This window comes from Bos grunniens, chromosome 22, assembly GCF_055505025.1.
Source record: "Bos grunniens cultivar Pamir isolate PY7600 chromosome 22, Bosgru_T2T1.0, whole genome shotgun sequence".
Classification (NCBI taxonomy): domain Eukaryota; kingdom Metazoa; phylum Chordata; class Mammalia; order Artiodactyla; family Bovidae; genus Bos; species Bos grunniens.
In genome coordinates this window covers 50867605-50882197 of record NC_141186.1, presented here as the reverse complement: position 1 = coordinate 50882197, position 14593 = coordinate 50867605, and the positions used below count along the sequence as shown (strand labels likewise).

At 60.9% G+C, this 14593-nt stretch overlaps 3 protein-coding genes across 11 annotated transcripts in view; 1 reads left to right on the top strand and 2 right to left on the bottom strand.

Annotated features, from left to right (window-relative positions):
* Window positions 1-12216, top strand: part of RNF123 (ring finger protein 123) — a 25470-nt gene extending 13254 nt beyond the window's left edge. For 8 of the 9 annotated variants that reach the window (XM_086367984.1, XM_086367982.1, XM_086367986.1 and 5 more), the window contains 16 exons: window positions 149-294; window positions 589-672; window positions 1418-1525; window positions 4006-4183; window positions 4917-4991; window positions 5140-5227; window positions 5316-5403; window positions 5483-5567; window positions 6787-6926; window positions 7028-7216; window positions 7307-7382; window positions 7593-7677; window positions 11215-11357; window positions 11505-11599; window positions 11709-11794; window positions 11874-12216. In XM_086367984.1, coding sequence (XP_086224110.1) covers window positions 149-294; window positions 589-672; window positions 1418-1525; window positions 4006-4183; window positions 4917-4991; window positions 5140-5227; window positions 5316-5403; window positions 5483-5567; window positions 6787-6926; window positions 7028-7216; window positions 7307-7382; window positions 7593-7677; window positions 11215-11357; window positions 11505-11599; window positions 11709-11794; window positions 11874-11994 — 1787 coding nt within the window. In that variant the 3' untranslated portion in view covers window positions 11995-12216. Of the gene's footprint in view, window positions 1-148; window positions 295-588; window positions 673-1417; window positions 1526-4005; window positions 4184-4916; window positions 4992-5139; window positions 5228-5315; window positions 5404-5482; window positions 5568-6786; window positions 6927-7027; window positions 7217-7306; window positions 7383-7592; window positions 7678-11214; window positions 11358-11504; window positions 11600-11708; window positions 11795-11873 lie in introns of those variants that run through there. The other variant, XR_015151649.1, reaches the window with a different exon arrangement.
* AMIGO3 (adhesion molecule with Ig like domain 3) lies at window positions 7983-10629 on the bottom strand. Its single transcript, XM_086368016.1, has one exon. It carries the CDS (start codon window positions 10414-10416, stop codon window positions 8878-8880), a length of 1539 nt encoding a protein of 512 aa, XP_086224142.1. The 5' UTR covers window positions 10417-10629; the 3' UTR covers window positions 7983-8877.
* GMPPB (GDP-mannose pyrophosphorylase B) lies at window positions 12186-14593 on the bottom strand. The gene is made up of 10 exons (XM_086368025.1): window positions 14489-14593; window positions 14248-14381; window positions 14053-14133; window positions 13917-13965; window positions 13639-13781; window positions 13276-13434; window positions 13112-13190; window positions 12910-13037; window positions 12644-12826; window positions 12186-12566 (listed from the first exon to the last, which is right to left on the bottom strand). Exons 2-10 carry the CDS (start codon window positions 14374-14376, stop codon window positions 12435-12437), a joined length of 1083 nt encoding a protein of 360 aa, XP_086224151.1. The 5' UTR covers window positions 14377-14381; window positions 14489-14593; the 3' UTR covers window positions 12186-12434.

Here is a 14593-nt window from a genome sequence, read left to right as displayed (position 1 = left end):
CTCCCTGCAGGTCCGTCCTGGGGCCTGGGCAGCGGGTGAGGGCTCCCTTCTGCTGCGAGGCCCCTCCTGGCTCCATAGGCTTAGACGAGAACTGGAATGGCCCCGACCCTGACCCTGACCCTGTCCTTGTCCTTCCCCTGTTCCCTAGTCGAGGGTAGCCAGTGGAATGAGGGCCTGCTGGTGGGGCGGCCCCCCGAGGAACCTGAGCATCCCCTCACCGAGAACTCCCTGCTGGAAGTCCTAGATGGCGTCGTCATGATGTATAACCTCAGTGTTCACCAGCAGTTGGGCAAGGTCTCGCACACGCGTGTCACGTGGTTCTGTGTGTCTGCATGCGTCTGTGTGTGCCCACGAACCCACTTTCTGCAGGGGTGCTTGGGCACAGCTGTGCGCGTGAGCATATGTCACAGCAAGACTAGTGTTTCTGCCCTTTGGGCCTGACCCGATTGACTTCTGTGGGAGGGGGCTGTCCTCCTAAGGTGAAGAACCGGTTTGGTGGGGCTGGGGTCTGGGCTGTGTGTGGAGAACCATGTGCGAGGTGCCTAAGGGTCCCCCTGGACATGTGGTGTCCGCTCTCTGGTGCTCTAGATGGTGGGAGTGTCCGATGATGTCAACGAGTACGCGATGGCCCTGCGGGACACAGAGGACAAGCTCCGCCGGTGCCCCAAGCGGGTAAGGTGGGCGGGCAGGTGGCACTTGGGGAGGGCAGGCTGTGGCAGAGGGCGGCTCGCTCGCTGGGGGTCCCCAGGGCGGCCCACGAGGGAAACCTGCTCCTTGGCCCTGAGGGCTGCCCAGCAGCTCCCCTGTCCCCACCCCCTGCCCTGGCCGGCCCACGGCAGTGAGAGTGGGGCCGGCAGCAGGGCCAGGCCCGGCCTGAGCCCTGTTAGCGAACCATGGCCTGTGCCAAGGTGCCCGCACCCGGCCACTAAGTGCTCACGCACACCCACTCTCCTCATCAATTATGGATTCGCCCCGAGTGCTTCCTCGGCCACATGCAGAGTCAGCAGGAAGCAGGGCCTGCCGCCCTGCCTCCTCTGGAGTCCCTGTGCCATAGCTCTCCAAGCTGGGGACCAGAGCCATTCCCTGTCCGGGCAGCCCCCAGCCCACACCTGCCTGCCCACAGAGCCAGGACTTGTTCAGGGCAAAAGCAGCTGTCAGAGCTGCAGTTCTAGCCTGGCATTCCTGGGGGAGCCCCACCATGCGCTCAGCTCAGCCCCATATCCACGCTCTGAGGGGCCCCGAGGCCCTGGCTTGCCCAAGCCCACCGGCAGGTCAGACTGAGGAGGGTTTTGAAGAGTGGAGCCGGGTCCACCCTGCCCTGTGCCTGCCCTGGGCACATTGGGCCCCGCCAAGCTGCGTGGGTCTGGGCACGGGACCCTGTGCTGACTGCCCTCTGCTCCTCCTCCTTGGGTGGCAGAGGAAGGACATCTTGGCAGAGCTGAGCAAGAGCCAGAAGGTCTTCTCAGAAAAGCTGGACCACCTGAGCCGCCGCCTGGCCTGGGTCCACGCCGCCGTGTACTCCCAGGTGAGCAGGGGGCCTCGGCCCGTGGCTGCTCCCTCTGCCGGCTCATGGGCTGGCCACTGGCTAGGCCGGGTGCTGCTGGCCTCGGGCACACACCTGCCCCCTCCCACCTCCTCAGGCTCTGTCCCACCCCATGCCATAACCCCTATCTTTTCATGCCCGTGAACTCAAGCAGATGCCGTCTGTGGGCCGCAGTTCCCCGTTCTAGCTCTCATGGTCCCCCTTGGAGGACCAGTCTGTCCCGCCTGCCCCCGGGCCTGCTGCCTCTCCTGCTCTTCTCCCAGCGCGACCAGGGCGCTTGGCCTCCCCAGCCTCAGTCTGCTTCTCGCACTCCCTCCATCCCCTGCTGTTAAGGACACTGGCTTGTTCCCTCCTCACTCATTCATTCCCTCATTCATTGAATAATATGCCCAGATCCTGGAGAATGTCACATGCCTTCGTGACCTGGTAGTTCAGAAACAAACCAGAAAGCTGAGTCTGCCCTTCCAGGACAGACGAACAGACAGTGCACTCCTGCTGTGACTGTTTCGACACCCGTCTCCCGGCCCTGGCCCCACAGCACTTGTTTTATCTCCCCAGCTGCCCTGGCATCTCCCCTGCAACCAAGCGAGCGCCCCTGGATGCTCCCCAGGTGCCTGTGTCAGGGCGTCTGTTCACCTTCGTGGACATGCCCCTCCCGCATGAGTGGGTGATCACAACCCTTGATCTCCCTGTCTCTACCTGGCCATCTCTGCTTGCTCTCTCTTCTGGTGGCTCCTCCTCAACCCCACCCACCTCCACCTGTTACCCCTCTGCTCCAGCCCCACAAAGATGGGCACTGTCTTCCCACCACTGGGATTTCATGCCCATCCACCTCCCTCCATAGGCAGTCTTGCCACCCCCTCCCTCACTGTCTTCTTAGGAACCTCACCCACCCATCTCTCTACCTTCTTTTTGAATCATGATAAACTATTTACAACATAAAATTTACCATCTTAACCATTGGAAAAAATCACGGTAAAATACAATATGTGCCTTACCATCTTGATCATTTTAAATCACGGTTTAATAGTGTTAAGTGTGTTTACATCGCTGGGCAGCCACCTCCAGAACTCTTTCCATCATCTCCCCAAGCTGAGACTTAGACCCACTAACTCCCCACTCCCCTGCACCGCTGTTCCCAGTCATGGTTCTGCTTTCTAAAGTCTCTGAGGTTGACTGCTCTCGGTACACACGTAAGTAGACTTGGTCACTGGCGTGTTTCACGCTGCATTACCATCACGTGGTCCATCTGTGCTGTGGCATGTCAGGGTTTCTTTCCGTTTTGAGACTGAGTAAATATTCCGTTGTGTGTGTATCACGTGTTGTTTACACACTTATCCCTCTGTGGACATTTGAGGTGGTTCTACCTTTTGTCTATTATGAATAATGCAGCTGTGAACATGGGGTGCTAATACCTTTTCAGGATCCCATTTTTTAAAATTCTGTTGGGTGTATAACTAGAAGCAAAATTGCTGGATCGTGTAGTAATTCTGTTTTTAATTTTTTTGAGGAGCTGCCGTATTGTTTCTCGTAGCGGCTGCAGCAGCCCCACTAGCAGGACGCTGGGTTCTAATTTCTGCCTGTCCTCACCAATAATTGTCACTGAAAAAAAAGTTTTCACTGATAATAATCCTAACCTATGTAAAGTGGTACCTCATTATCGTTTGGCTTGCATCTCCCTAGAGGTTAGTAACGTCAACCTTACTGGGTATTTTATATCCTTTGAAGAAATGTCTAGTCCATCCTTTTGCTTAGCTTTTAATTTGATTGTTTTTCTGTTTTTGACTTGTAGGAGTTCTTTCTGTATTCTGGGTATTAACCCCTTAGCACATTACAATTAACAAATATTTTCTCCCACTCTGTGGGTTGTCTTACTGCTCTGTTGACTGTGTTCTTTGATGCACATTTAAAAGTTTTAAAAATATTAATTTATTTGGCTGCACTGGGTCTTAGTTGAGGCACGTGGACTCTTTAGTTGGGAGCACAGAGTCTTAGCCACTGGACCGCCAGGGAAGTCCCTCGCTCCCACGGCCCCTCCGTGCCTCTGCACTCCCGGCGGTCCAGTCCTTTGCTGTCCTGGACTTGGCTGTGGCCGTAGCTTCCTCATGGGCTCATCCCCACTTGCCCCTGCAGCCCCTTCTGCTCTGGGCAGCGTCCCAACAAAAGCTTCTGGTCACAAGGCACCCTCTCACTTAAGGCCTTGCGTACCTTGAAACAGTGCAGACAGGCTTCTGGCCGGGGCTGTAGCGCTGCCTCGCCAGGCTGGTGGCCTGTCCTGCCTGCCCAGCAGTGCTTGATCACATCTGCCTGAGCTCCTCTCCTGCTTCCTGGAGTCCAGCCCTTACATCGTGCTCCTGGGAGAGCTTTCCTCATCCCCCGACTGGGCTGCACCCCATGACACCCCCCCCACCCCCAACTCCGCAGCAGCCTGCAGTACCTGTCCACCCCACCTCCCCCCGCAGGAGAAGATGCAGGACATTTACTGGCTGCTTCGAGTCTGCCTGCGGACCATCGAGCACGGTGACCGCACGGGTTCTCTCTTTGCCTTCATGCCCGAGTTCTACCTGAGCGTGGCCATCAACAGCTACAGCGCCCTCAAGAATTACTTCGGCCCCGTGCACAGCATGGAGGAGCTCCCAGGTGATGGGGCCATTCAGGCTGGGAGGGGGCAGAAAAGGGGGCCTTTGCGGAGTGAGCCCCGGGAGCCCTGTTCTGAGCCCCCATGACCCAGAAGCACACATCCCACATGGGCTCAGACAGCATCAGACAAGCATCTGCACAAGTCCTGCTTGGCGGAGAGCCCTGTCCTAGGACCAGCAGCCACAGACCTAACAGCTGCTCCCTGCGTGAGGAGGAGAGCAGACAATATGGAGTACAGGCTGTGAGGAGCCCTGCCCCGCCCTGCCAGGACTGTCGCTTCCTTCTTGGTGCTGCTGCAGCCCAGGAGCCAGCCAGCCTCTTACCCTCCATCCTGGCACTGACCATGGGGTGTGGCATCCCACGCAGGGGCAGGTGGGCTTGCAGATCACAGCAAGGAGCGGGGGCCCTGCCGGTGGCCATGAGGAGCAGGGGCTTTGCCCAGACCCCGGATTCCAGGATGGGCTTGGCTGGATCAGGCTGTGGGCTTTTAGGCTCCTGGCCTGTCCCCTGCCCTGCCCTCAGCCTCGGGGCCTACCCAGCCCCCATCCTGAGTCTGTGCCTTAGTCTCTGGCCAACCATTAGTGAAGGTACTGCCTAAAGTCCCCAGATGGCAGCTTGGGCCCAGACCTTGGAGCTGGGTCTGGAGCCCGCTCCCCAAGCCCACCACCAAGAGATGTGCCTGCTGCTGGCGTCTGCACTCCCCACCAGCTCATCCTGTCACCCCACCCTGCAGGCTACGAGGAGACCCTGACCCGTCTGGCCGCCATCCTTGCCAAACACTTTGCAGACACACGCATCGTGGGCACTGGTGAGGCACTGGACAGAGGGCTTGGGGGATGGGAACAGGGTAGCACCCCGGGCTGGCCATTTTCTGCACAGATTGCCCCCAGGTCGGGGTAAGGCATGGGCACCAGGATCATGCCAGGCACCTGCTGAGGTGTGGCCTGTCCCGGCAGACATCCGGGACTCACTGATGCAGGCCCTGGCCAGCTACGTGTGCTACCCCAACTCCCTGCGAGCCGTGGAGCGGATCCCTGAGGAGCAGTGAGTGGGGGTCCGGGGGCAGGGGGCAGGCATGCTGCCCTGCACAGCACGAGCCTCACCCCGGGCCCACCACCCGTTGCTCTTGCAGGCGCATTGCCATGGTGAGGAACCTCCTGGCTCCCTATGAGCAACGGCCCTGGGCCCAGACCAACTGGATCCTGGTTCGGCTCTGGCGGGTAAAGCTGGCTAGAGGGGAAGTGGCTGTGGCTGGAGGGGTTTCCCTGCCCCACTGACCTCCTGGCGTCTCTACCCCAGGGCTGTGGGTTCGGGTACCGCTATACACGGCTGCCACACCTGCTAAAAACCAAACCTGAGGATGCCAGTCTGCCCAGCCTCCAGAGTGAGTACCCAGGTCTGGCAGGCAGGGCACCCTCACCCACTGCTCTGAGGTTCTCACAGACTTCCCCACTTCTCCCAGCCCCAGTCCTGGACTCGCGGTGGGCCCCGAACTTCCTGTCCATCCCCCAGGGTCTCCATTCTCTCCTTCCTCCAATCCGAGGACACTCTGGGACTATCTCTGCACACCCATGGGTGCTGGCAGCTTACGCACCGAGCGCGCCCTGTCCCTTGTCCTCTGACCCAGCTCCCTGACCTCCAGGCTTGTCCCAACTCCATCTCCTCTGCCCCTTTACTTCCACCTGGTGGTGCTGACCTTGGATACCTGAGTCAAGGCAGGGGCACAGACTGGGGGTTGGCCAGGGCCCCAGAGGCTGTCCACGGGGCTACCTGGAGGAAGGGGCCATTTATTGGGAGCAAAGTCTGCATCCTTTGTCCTGTGAGCCCGAGGACCTTCACTGGGCCCAGCCCAGGGTCTTGGGGAGTCTAGCGTGCAGAGCCCACCTCCCCCACACAGTGGCCCGCTTCAGCCCACAGGGTGTTTCTGCCCTTGTGGGCAGTGTTTGGGCCTAATGGGGTCCCCAGAGGCCAAGGGCCTTGTGGCACGTCCTTGCCAGTTGCCTTGGTCCTGGCTCTAGGGTGGACCTGAGCTGCCCATGGAGAGCAGGGGGCAGATCCACGTCCGCTGCTGCCGGAACTATTGATTTGCTGGGGGAGGGCTGGCCAGCCCGGGTGCGGCTGAGGGCTCTGGTTACTGCTGCCTGTCAGCCCAGACTTGGCACCCACCACCTCAGCCGTCTGCCAAGGCCAAACCAAGGGCAGCAGAGGACGGGAGGATGGCAAGGCTCAAAGTAGACTCTTGGGGAGAATGGCCTTGACATGAGTGGAGAGGGCTCTAGGCCGCCCTGTCTGTCTAGCACACCCTGAAGGGCATGTGACTGTGGACTTGCTGGCGCTTGGGGGCCGTTCTAGAACTTGGGGTGGGTTGGGGGTTGGGAACAACTGCAGCCTGTGGTTGGCCCAGCAGAGGGAGGGGACAGGTTTAGCCCTAACCCCTGGTAGCGCTGCACACTGTGCCCCTGCCTTCGAGACCTGAGGTTCCCAGAGAGCTGTCTCTCTGCCCTTAACCAGTGGCCCCATAAGGGAGGACAGAGGTGGGCAGGCGGGGCCGCTGACCGGGGTGTGATGATGCCCAGCCACTGCCCCCCGCCCTGTGCCCGCAGAGCCCTGCCCCTCCACCCTGCTGCAGCAGCACATGGCAGACCTGCTGCGGGAGGGTCCAGACGTGGCCCCCAGCTTCCTCAACAGTGTCCTCAACCAGCTCAACTGGGCCTTCTCTGAGTTCATTGGCATGATCCAGGAGGTGGGTCACAGGGGCACCTTGCGGGCCGGGGGTGGCAGAGGATGAGGCACCACCTGCAGTGTGGGCAGACTCCTGAGAGGCGCCCACGTGGTGGGGCTCAGATCCAGCAGGCTGCGGAGCGCCTGGAGCGGAACTTTGTGGACAGCCGGCAGCTCAAGGTATGTGCCACCTGCTTTGACCTGTCGGTCAGCCTGCTGCGCGTCCTGGAGATGACCATCACGCTGGTGCCGGAGATCTTCCTCGACTGGGCCCGGCCAACCTCTGAGATGCTGCTGCGGCGGCTCGCACAGGTGTGTCCATCCGGGCAAGGGGTCGGGACCCTGGGGACACCCTAGTGGTGAGCCCGCCCGCCCACCCACCATCGGGTTCCTGCCCCACAGCTGCTCAATCAGGTGCTGAACCGGGTAACAGCTGAGAGGAACCTCTTTGACCGTGTGGTCACCCTGCGGCTGCCTGGTGAGGACCTAGAAGCCCGGGACCCAACACACTGCAGGCCTCGGTTCCTCTGCCCGGAGCAGTGCTGCCTGACCCAACAGCCTGCACCGGACCGCTGGGGCCTGGCACGCCCAGCCTAGCTCAGCTGTCTGCAGGGAGGGCGGAGGGAAGCGCTGGAGGCCCTGCAGCAGGAGCGCTTTCAAGGCTCAGCCCCCGCTCCCTTCCCCGCAGGCCTGGAGAGTGTGGACCACTACCCCATTCTGGTGGCAGTGACCGGCATCCTGGTGCGGCTCCTGGTGCATGGCCCAGCCTCAGGGTGAGTGCTGGGGAGTGCGCTCCCCTCTGGGGGCTGGGCGGGGCCTTCCTGAGGCTCACCCTCACGTGGGCCTCAGTCAGGCCTGGGCACCGAAGGAAGCTCGAAGAGGTGTGAACCCAGTAACGAGTAACTAGGTGGCCATGGCAGCAGCTCGGAGCAGGAGAACCCAGGACCTCAGCAGCGCAGGTGCCCTGGCCTCGGGCACCAAGAGTCAGTGCTAGGGGTGGGGGTGCCATCCTACCATGCCAAGACAGCCCTCCTGGGCTTCAGAGCTGAGTGCACACACCTGGGTCTGAAGCCTCCAACAGTGAGCATGTACTGCCTTTATTGAGAAATCCCATGACAGCTGGATCCAGGACACTTGTGGGCCCCCTGGCCCAGCCCCCTTCCCTGGCCTCCCCACAGTGGGAGTGGTGAGATGCATATGAAGCCAGGGCACTACTTCAGCCATTAGGGCTGAGACTGGTGCCAGCCCTTAAGAGGATTCTACCCTCAGGGGACAGCAAGTTCCAGCTGGGCCCTCGGGTCTCAGCCAGGCTTGGCAGGCTTTTTACAAACAAGCTGGGGGCACAGGCCGTGGCGCCCCTTACTGCTGTCTTGCGAGCCCATGGGAGAGGCCCTGCCCTCAGTGGCCTGTGATGCCCAAGGGGTCCCTTAAGGAGCTTACTTGCTGCTTGCCTGCTCACCAGACTGCATGGACTTGTGAAGCTTGAAGTAGCTGAATGTAGGTGCATGGGGAGTCATATTTCACCAGAGCAAGGGCTTGGAATTTCCTCTTTGCACCCTGCAGGTGGGGACTGGTCTTCATTTGAAGTCCTCCTCCTCTTCCCCTGCAGGCCGCTCCCTTCCCGTCCCCTTGGGGAGCGCAAAGTGGTCACGGTTCCCTGCCTCACCACCACTCTCCGTAATGGCAGGCCGCCTCGGCCCCGCCACTCATTCTGGGGCTCTAATTGCAAGGGCTCTTCCAGCTGGGCCTTGGTTCCAATCCTCGTGGGCACACGTAGGCCCTGCTAGGTCCCAGTGATGGGGAGAAGCAGGAGAGAGGTAGGAGACCTGAAGTCCTCTACCAGTGGGGTCGCTGTGGGAGGCTGGAAGACCAAGCCCAGGGCTTCCCACCAGCAGCTGGCAGTTGTTTGGGTAGCAGCTGGGAGCAGGGCAAGCAGCAGGCAGGCAGCGGCCTCAGTGGGGGCCATGGGCAGCCTAGGTCATCACCAGACCTTCAGAGGCTGTGGAGCTAGTGGACTCGGAGCCAGCCTTGAGCCGCAGGCCCGAGGGATTGTACAGGTCGAAGTCTTCAGCTACTGCTAGCTGCACACGACCATTGAGGCCCCTCCTGCCAGGCTCCAGAAAGACCACGTGCTTGTGGACACTGGCTTTGCGGCTGGGTGTGTCAGGTGGCGTGGTGCTGAGCACCGAGGACTGTGCGCTCAGCTCCCGGAGCGGGCTGGGTGTTTGGGGCCAGCGGCGGCAGCGGCGGCAGCAGTGGCAGGTGCGGCGGCAGCAGCGGCGGCAGCCGGGGCAGGGCGGCGCGAACAGGTAGAGGAGCACGAGCGTCAGGCCCACTGCGCAGCCCAGCAGCGTGGTGAAGCCGGTATTAAACGCGTCGGGCTCCGGGTGGGGAAAGGACACACTCACGTTGTACTCGTGCGTCTGGTTGTGATGCAGGCGGGGCCCAGTGGCCAGGCACACAAAGACACCCTCGTGCCACGGCTGCACACTGCCGATGGCCAGGCTCCCGTCGGCCAGCACGGCGATGCTGCCATTGCGAGATCCTGGTGCCACGAGCAGCTCGTGCTGCGGGGAAACCCAGGCCACACGTAGGGCTGGGGCACTAGTGTTGCAGTGTAGCCGCAGGGACTGCCCCACCTGCACGTGCAGCTGCTCTTCTGGCCGCTCCAGGTCCTGAGCCAGGGCCACCGAGCAGTTCTCGAAGACACGGCTGTGCGCAAAGAAGCGCACACGGGAGTCAGGTACCTTGAAGGCCAGGCAGGTGTACTCGCGGGCAAAGTCGCTCACGGCACTGAGCCCCCGCTGGTGCCAGCGTCTCAGCAGGTGGTAGAGACGGCAGTCACAGGGTAACGGGTTGTCGTGCAGGTAAAGGCCGTTCTTGAGAAAAGCAGGCAGCGCAGCCAGGTCAGGCACAGGGGTGCGTCCTATGTGGTTGGAGGAGAGATCCAGAATACGCAGGTGGGCCGCGCCCAGCCCGTGCAGGTGGTTGAAAGAGAAAGATGAGAGTTTGTTGCAGCCTAGGTAGAGACGACTGAGCGTGCCCAAGCGGTGGAAGGCACGTTCATCCAAGTGCGCCAGGTGGTTATTGAACAGAAGCAGCGTCTCCAGTGCTCCCAGCCCGTCGAGGTCGTGGCGGCCAAGTGCCCGCAGGGCGTTAGATGATAGATCGAGCAGCCGCAGGCCACTGGCGTTGGTGAAAACTCCCCGACCCAGTGCCTCCAGCTCATTGTGATTTAAATGCAGGGCGCGGAGCCGGGAGAGGGGCGCCAGCCAGCCAGGGGGCAGGCGCTGGAGCCCATTGTGGCTCAGGTCGAGGTCTGCAGCCGCGGCCGGTAACGTGACCGGCACCTCCCGCAGCCCCAGGCCGGCGCAATCCAGCAGGTCGGCAGCACAGACGCATTTGTGGGGGCAGTTATGAGGCGCGTGGGGCAGGAAGCTGTCTGAGTCCTGGGTGCCTAACCCGACGCGCAGCAGGCACAGTAGTGTGCTCTGCAGCACCAGCCGGGCCATATCGGAGGCTGCCGGGGCCAGGACAGGGCAGCTCAGTGGGCGGCACAGATCCGAGACTCACCCGGTTCTCTGGTGAGAAGTGCCGGGCGACGGTCAGCGAGCCAGGATGCGGGCTCCGTCTCGCAAGGCTGACTAGTTCCAGATTTGGAGAAGTGAGTTGGCCGCGCTCGCTCACCACGCCCTTCTCGGGCTTCCCCAGCTCCCTCCTGGAGTGCCTTCCTGAGCGCGCTCAGGCTTCTAAATACTCCCCGGGAGGCGATTTCTCAGGGGGCGGGGCTGCCGGCTCCCATTGGCTCCCACTGGAGGGGCGGGGCCGCCGCGTCCCGCCCCCCGCCCCCCCCCGCGACCGTAGTCCTCGCGTGGCCGCCAGGGGGCGCGAGTTTGGCCGGCGGCTTTCCAGAGGACCTGTCTCCCGGAAGAGAAGAGGAAGCCTGGGAGGTACGCCTTCCAGCTGCTTGTGGTTTTTTTTTTTTTGAAGATAAACGTGTATTAGGGAGATGGCGTTTTCCTTGAAGGATTATTGTGTATGAGGGGCAGGTGTTTCTTCTGTAGGGTTAATGTGTAAGAGAGCAAGTGGACTTTCACCATCTCATGGTGGTGCCCCCTTTGACCTGCTCAGGAGCGGGTCCTTACTGCAATCTAGGACTTTACTGGGAGGATCTAAGAGCAGGAGGGAGATAGGGTGGGACGAACAAGGATGTAACGGGAGTGGGCTGGACTTTCACAGGACCCCACCCCTCCAATAATAGGGATTTCAGGCCCAGGCTCCTGACTTCCCTTGTACCCTCTCCTACCTAGGACGGAGAGAGCCACGTCAGTGCTCCTGGCTGATCCCTGCTTCCAGCTCCGCTCCATATCTTACCTGTTGGGGCAGCCGGAGCCCCCAGCCCCTGGCACTGCTTTGCCTGCCCCTGACCGGAAGCATTTCTCCCTACAGAGTTGTAAGTGGGCCAGGGAAGACAGGGATTTGGGGCTGGGTCAGGTCATTCGTCTTAAGAACAAATTCCCAGGCTGGAAATACTAAAGAGGCACTGGGTTCTGAGGCCACATTTGGCCTGACACCTCCTCCCACCCCACCCCCACCACAGATACAGATTACATCAATGTGGAGGAGCTGGCCCAGGTGGAACAGATGTTGGCACACCTAACCTCTGCATCTGCGCAGGCGGCAGCTGCCTCCCTGGTGAGTGGGGCCACAGCAGCTCAGTGCATGTCAGCACAACCGTGTGTGTAGTGCACACCCACTTGTCTGGGTGTCTGACCCAGCCCACCCTGCACTCTGCTCCCTGCAGCCCACCAGTGAGGAAGACCTCTGCCCCATCTGCTACGCTCACCCCATCTCTGCTGTGTTCCAGCCCTGTGGCCACAAGTCCTGCAAGTAAGTGGGCCCCTCGGGCATGGGGGCGGGGGAGGTGGAAGAGGGCTACACCAGCCACTGGCGCACCCTGCCGTTGCAGAGCTTGCATTGACCAGCACCTGATGAACAATAAGGACTGCTTCTTCTGCAAAGCCACCATCGTGTCAGTGGAGGACTGGGACAAGGCCGCCCACGCAAGTGCCACTTCCTCGGCTGCCTAGGCCCGCCTCGCCCACACGCAGGAACCTCCACCCCTCAACTCAAAGCCAGGCTGGGCCCTGTTCATGAGCCCCTTGCCCCGTCCCCCTCCCCTCCCCATCCCACCTCCTCGCCTGTGTGAGCCTGTGTGAACCTCGTCAGCAGGGGCCCAGCCGTGCCCTATTTGTGCCTCAGCTTGATTTTCAGTCAGGGCCGCGGTGAGCATTAAATTATTATTCCATACAGTCCCAGCCCAGTTATTCTTAAGGGAGTGGGCTTTGTGGGGTTTGTCCAACAAGGATCTTGCCAGATTATGTCCATGGGAGAAGGCAGGTGTCTGGCAACTTCAGCCTTATCCAGTCCTCCCCAGTCACATGGCAATGAGTCCAAGGCCTTTGGACGAGTCAAGCCAGTGTTCCCCTTGTCACTGGGGAAATGGGCTCCACCGGCCCCGCAGCACCCCTCACATGATGATGCGCGGCTCCGGTACCGACTCACCAATAGACTTGTGGGGCAGCACGCTGGCCCCGTTGAGGTAGAGCTCGTCGTTGACGATGACATCCTCGCCCAGCACTGTCACATTCTCCATGCGCACCTGCGGGGAGGAGGCGGACACAGCAGTGAGGCAGAGGTGGTCCCCACCCTCCCCGCCGAGCCCAGCCCAGAGCTTACCCACTGGCCCACACGGCAGCGCCAGCCCACGATACAAGACTCCAGCCAGGAGTGGGAGCGGATGTGGGCGTCTCGCAGCACGGTGCACCGCCGAATGCACACGCCATCCTCCACCACCACACCGGGACCCAGACTCACATTGGGGCCTATGCTGCAGTTCTCACCGATACGGGCACTTGGGTCCTGAGGACAGCGGGGAAAAGCCAAGTGGGCCACCTGTCCTCCTGGATGGAGGAAACAGATTATGGGCTGGGCAGGGGCCTCACCACCAGCACGTTGCCCACAATGCCAGGGCCTGAGCACAGCTGCTCAGGATGCTTCTGTCGCAGTGACTGTAGGAAGAGGCACATGCCAGTGAGGAAATCCTTGGGCTGCCCGATGTCCATCCAGAAGCCTGCAGGGGGAGAATGCATCAGGGGGCTCAGCCCAGCCACAGACCACCCCCACCCGGTGGCCTCCCTGCCTCACCCTGCAACTCCATGGCATAGAGCTGCCCTTCCTTGGCCATGACAGGGAAGATCTCCTTCTCAATGGATGTGGGCTGCAGCTGTGAGAGTGGGCAGCTCGTGAGCAGGGTCATGGCAGTGGTGGCCTGTCCTACCCAGCCCACCCAGCAGCTGGCTTCTACACACCTGGATGCGCCGTAGCACTGAAGGACTCAGGATGTACATGCCTGCATTGATCTTGTTGGACACAAACACCTGCGGCTTCTCCACGAACCGGTGAATGCGGCCTGTGTCTGCCTCACACACCACCACACCGTACTTAGAGGGTTCCTCCACTTTGGTCACCTGAGTGCAGGGGGACTTCAGGCCTAGTCCAGTACTCCTGAGCCTTGATGTACATGCTGTCCTAAATTTCCCACGCTTTGTCCCCAATGCTTAAAGGCACAAACTGCACAGCTCTACACCCACAACACCACCGGGTAGTTCAAGGCTGCAGAGTGGGAGACGCTGGGCATGAGGACATGAGTATCAGAAAACGTGCTATCTTACCAGAATGGAGCCCTCCTGACCGTGGTGCCGGTGGAATTGCACCATGGCTTCGAAGGGGAAATCGCAGATCACATCACTGTTCAGGACGAAAAAAGGGTCTGCAGTCTCACAGAGCAAGTCTCGGGCCAGGGCCAGGGGCCCAGCTGGGGGAAACGGAGGCCACCATCATCTTGAGGGTCTGAGCCCCTGGAACCAGGCTCAGCAATCCCCATCCAAGCTTAATCTTGCCCTTTCCTGGCCCTAAACCCTCTCCAAGGGATCTTGCTGTCTCTCCTGACCTGTCCCCAGAGGCTCCTCTTCGTGGGACATGGAGATTCGGATTCCTAGCTGGAAGGGAGAAACGCCCCCGTCAGTTTCCTCTCATCAGAGTGAAGAGCAGGGACCAAGGGAAAGGGCCAAAAGTCAGTGCCTCACCTTTTGCTCCTGCGCTTTCATTTCCTTCTCCAACACCTGAGACATATAACTCACGGCCAGAATCACGTGGTCCACGCCGGCCTGGGGGACAGAACAGCGCCCGCCGCCAGGCAGGCTCAGCCGAAGGCACGGAGTCCCCGATCCTCAATCCCTGGCCAATCCCACTACCTACCAAGACCCCGACCAGGGCCTTACCGCAGCCAGCGCCTCCACTTGATGCAGCAAGATGGGCTTATTGCAGAAGTCCACCAGCGGCTTCGGGATGCTTAGCGTCAGCGGCCGCAGACGCGTCCCATAACCGCCCACCAAAATCAGTGCCTTCATTGCACCTGTGGGCGGCCGAAGAGTGAGTCCGAAACTCCGAGGTGTCCACGGCCCGCCTAGCGGAACCCTGCCGCACACTCCCGCCGCCGTGCCCTTCACTAGCCAGACTGACCAACTGTGACTCTGCCCTGTCCGCCCAGTCCGCGATAACGTTAGCTCGGCGGCCACAGCAAACGGGAACGCTACGCCGGACAGAGAGCTTCGGGCTCCTACCTCC

Excerpts from the sequence above, each read along its gene's own strand:
- AMIGO3 (XM_086368016.1), bottom strand. The coding sequence starts at position 10,416 with ATGGCCCGGCTGGTGCTGCAGAGCACACTACTGTGCCTGCTGCGCGTC.
- GMPPB (XM_086368025.1), bottom strand. The coding sequence starts at position 14,376 with ATGAAGGCACTGATTTTGGTGGGCGGTTATGGGACGCGTCTGCGGCCG. Across the intron at positions 13,782-13,916 it reads AGAGGAGCCTCTGGGGACAG|CTGGGCCCCTGGCCCTGGCC; the intron begins GTCAGGAGAGAC and ends CGTTTCCCCCAG. Across the intron at positions 13,038-13,111 it reads CTATGCCATGGAGTTGCAGG|GCTTCTGGATGGACATCGGG; the intron begins GTGAGGCAGGGA and ends CTCCCCCTGCAG.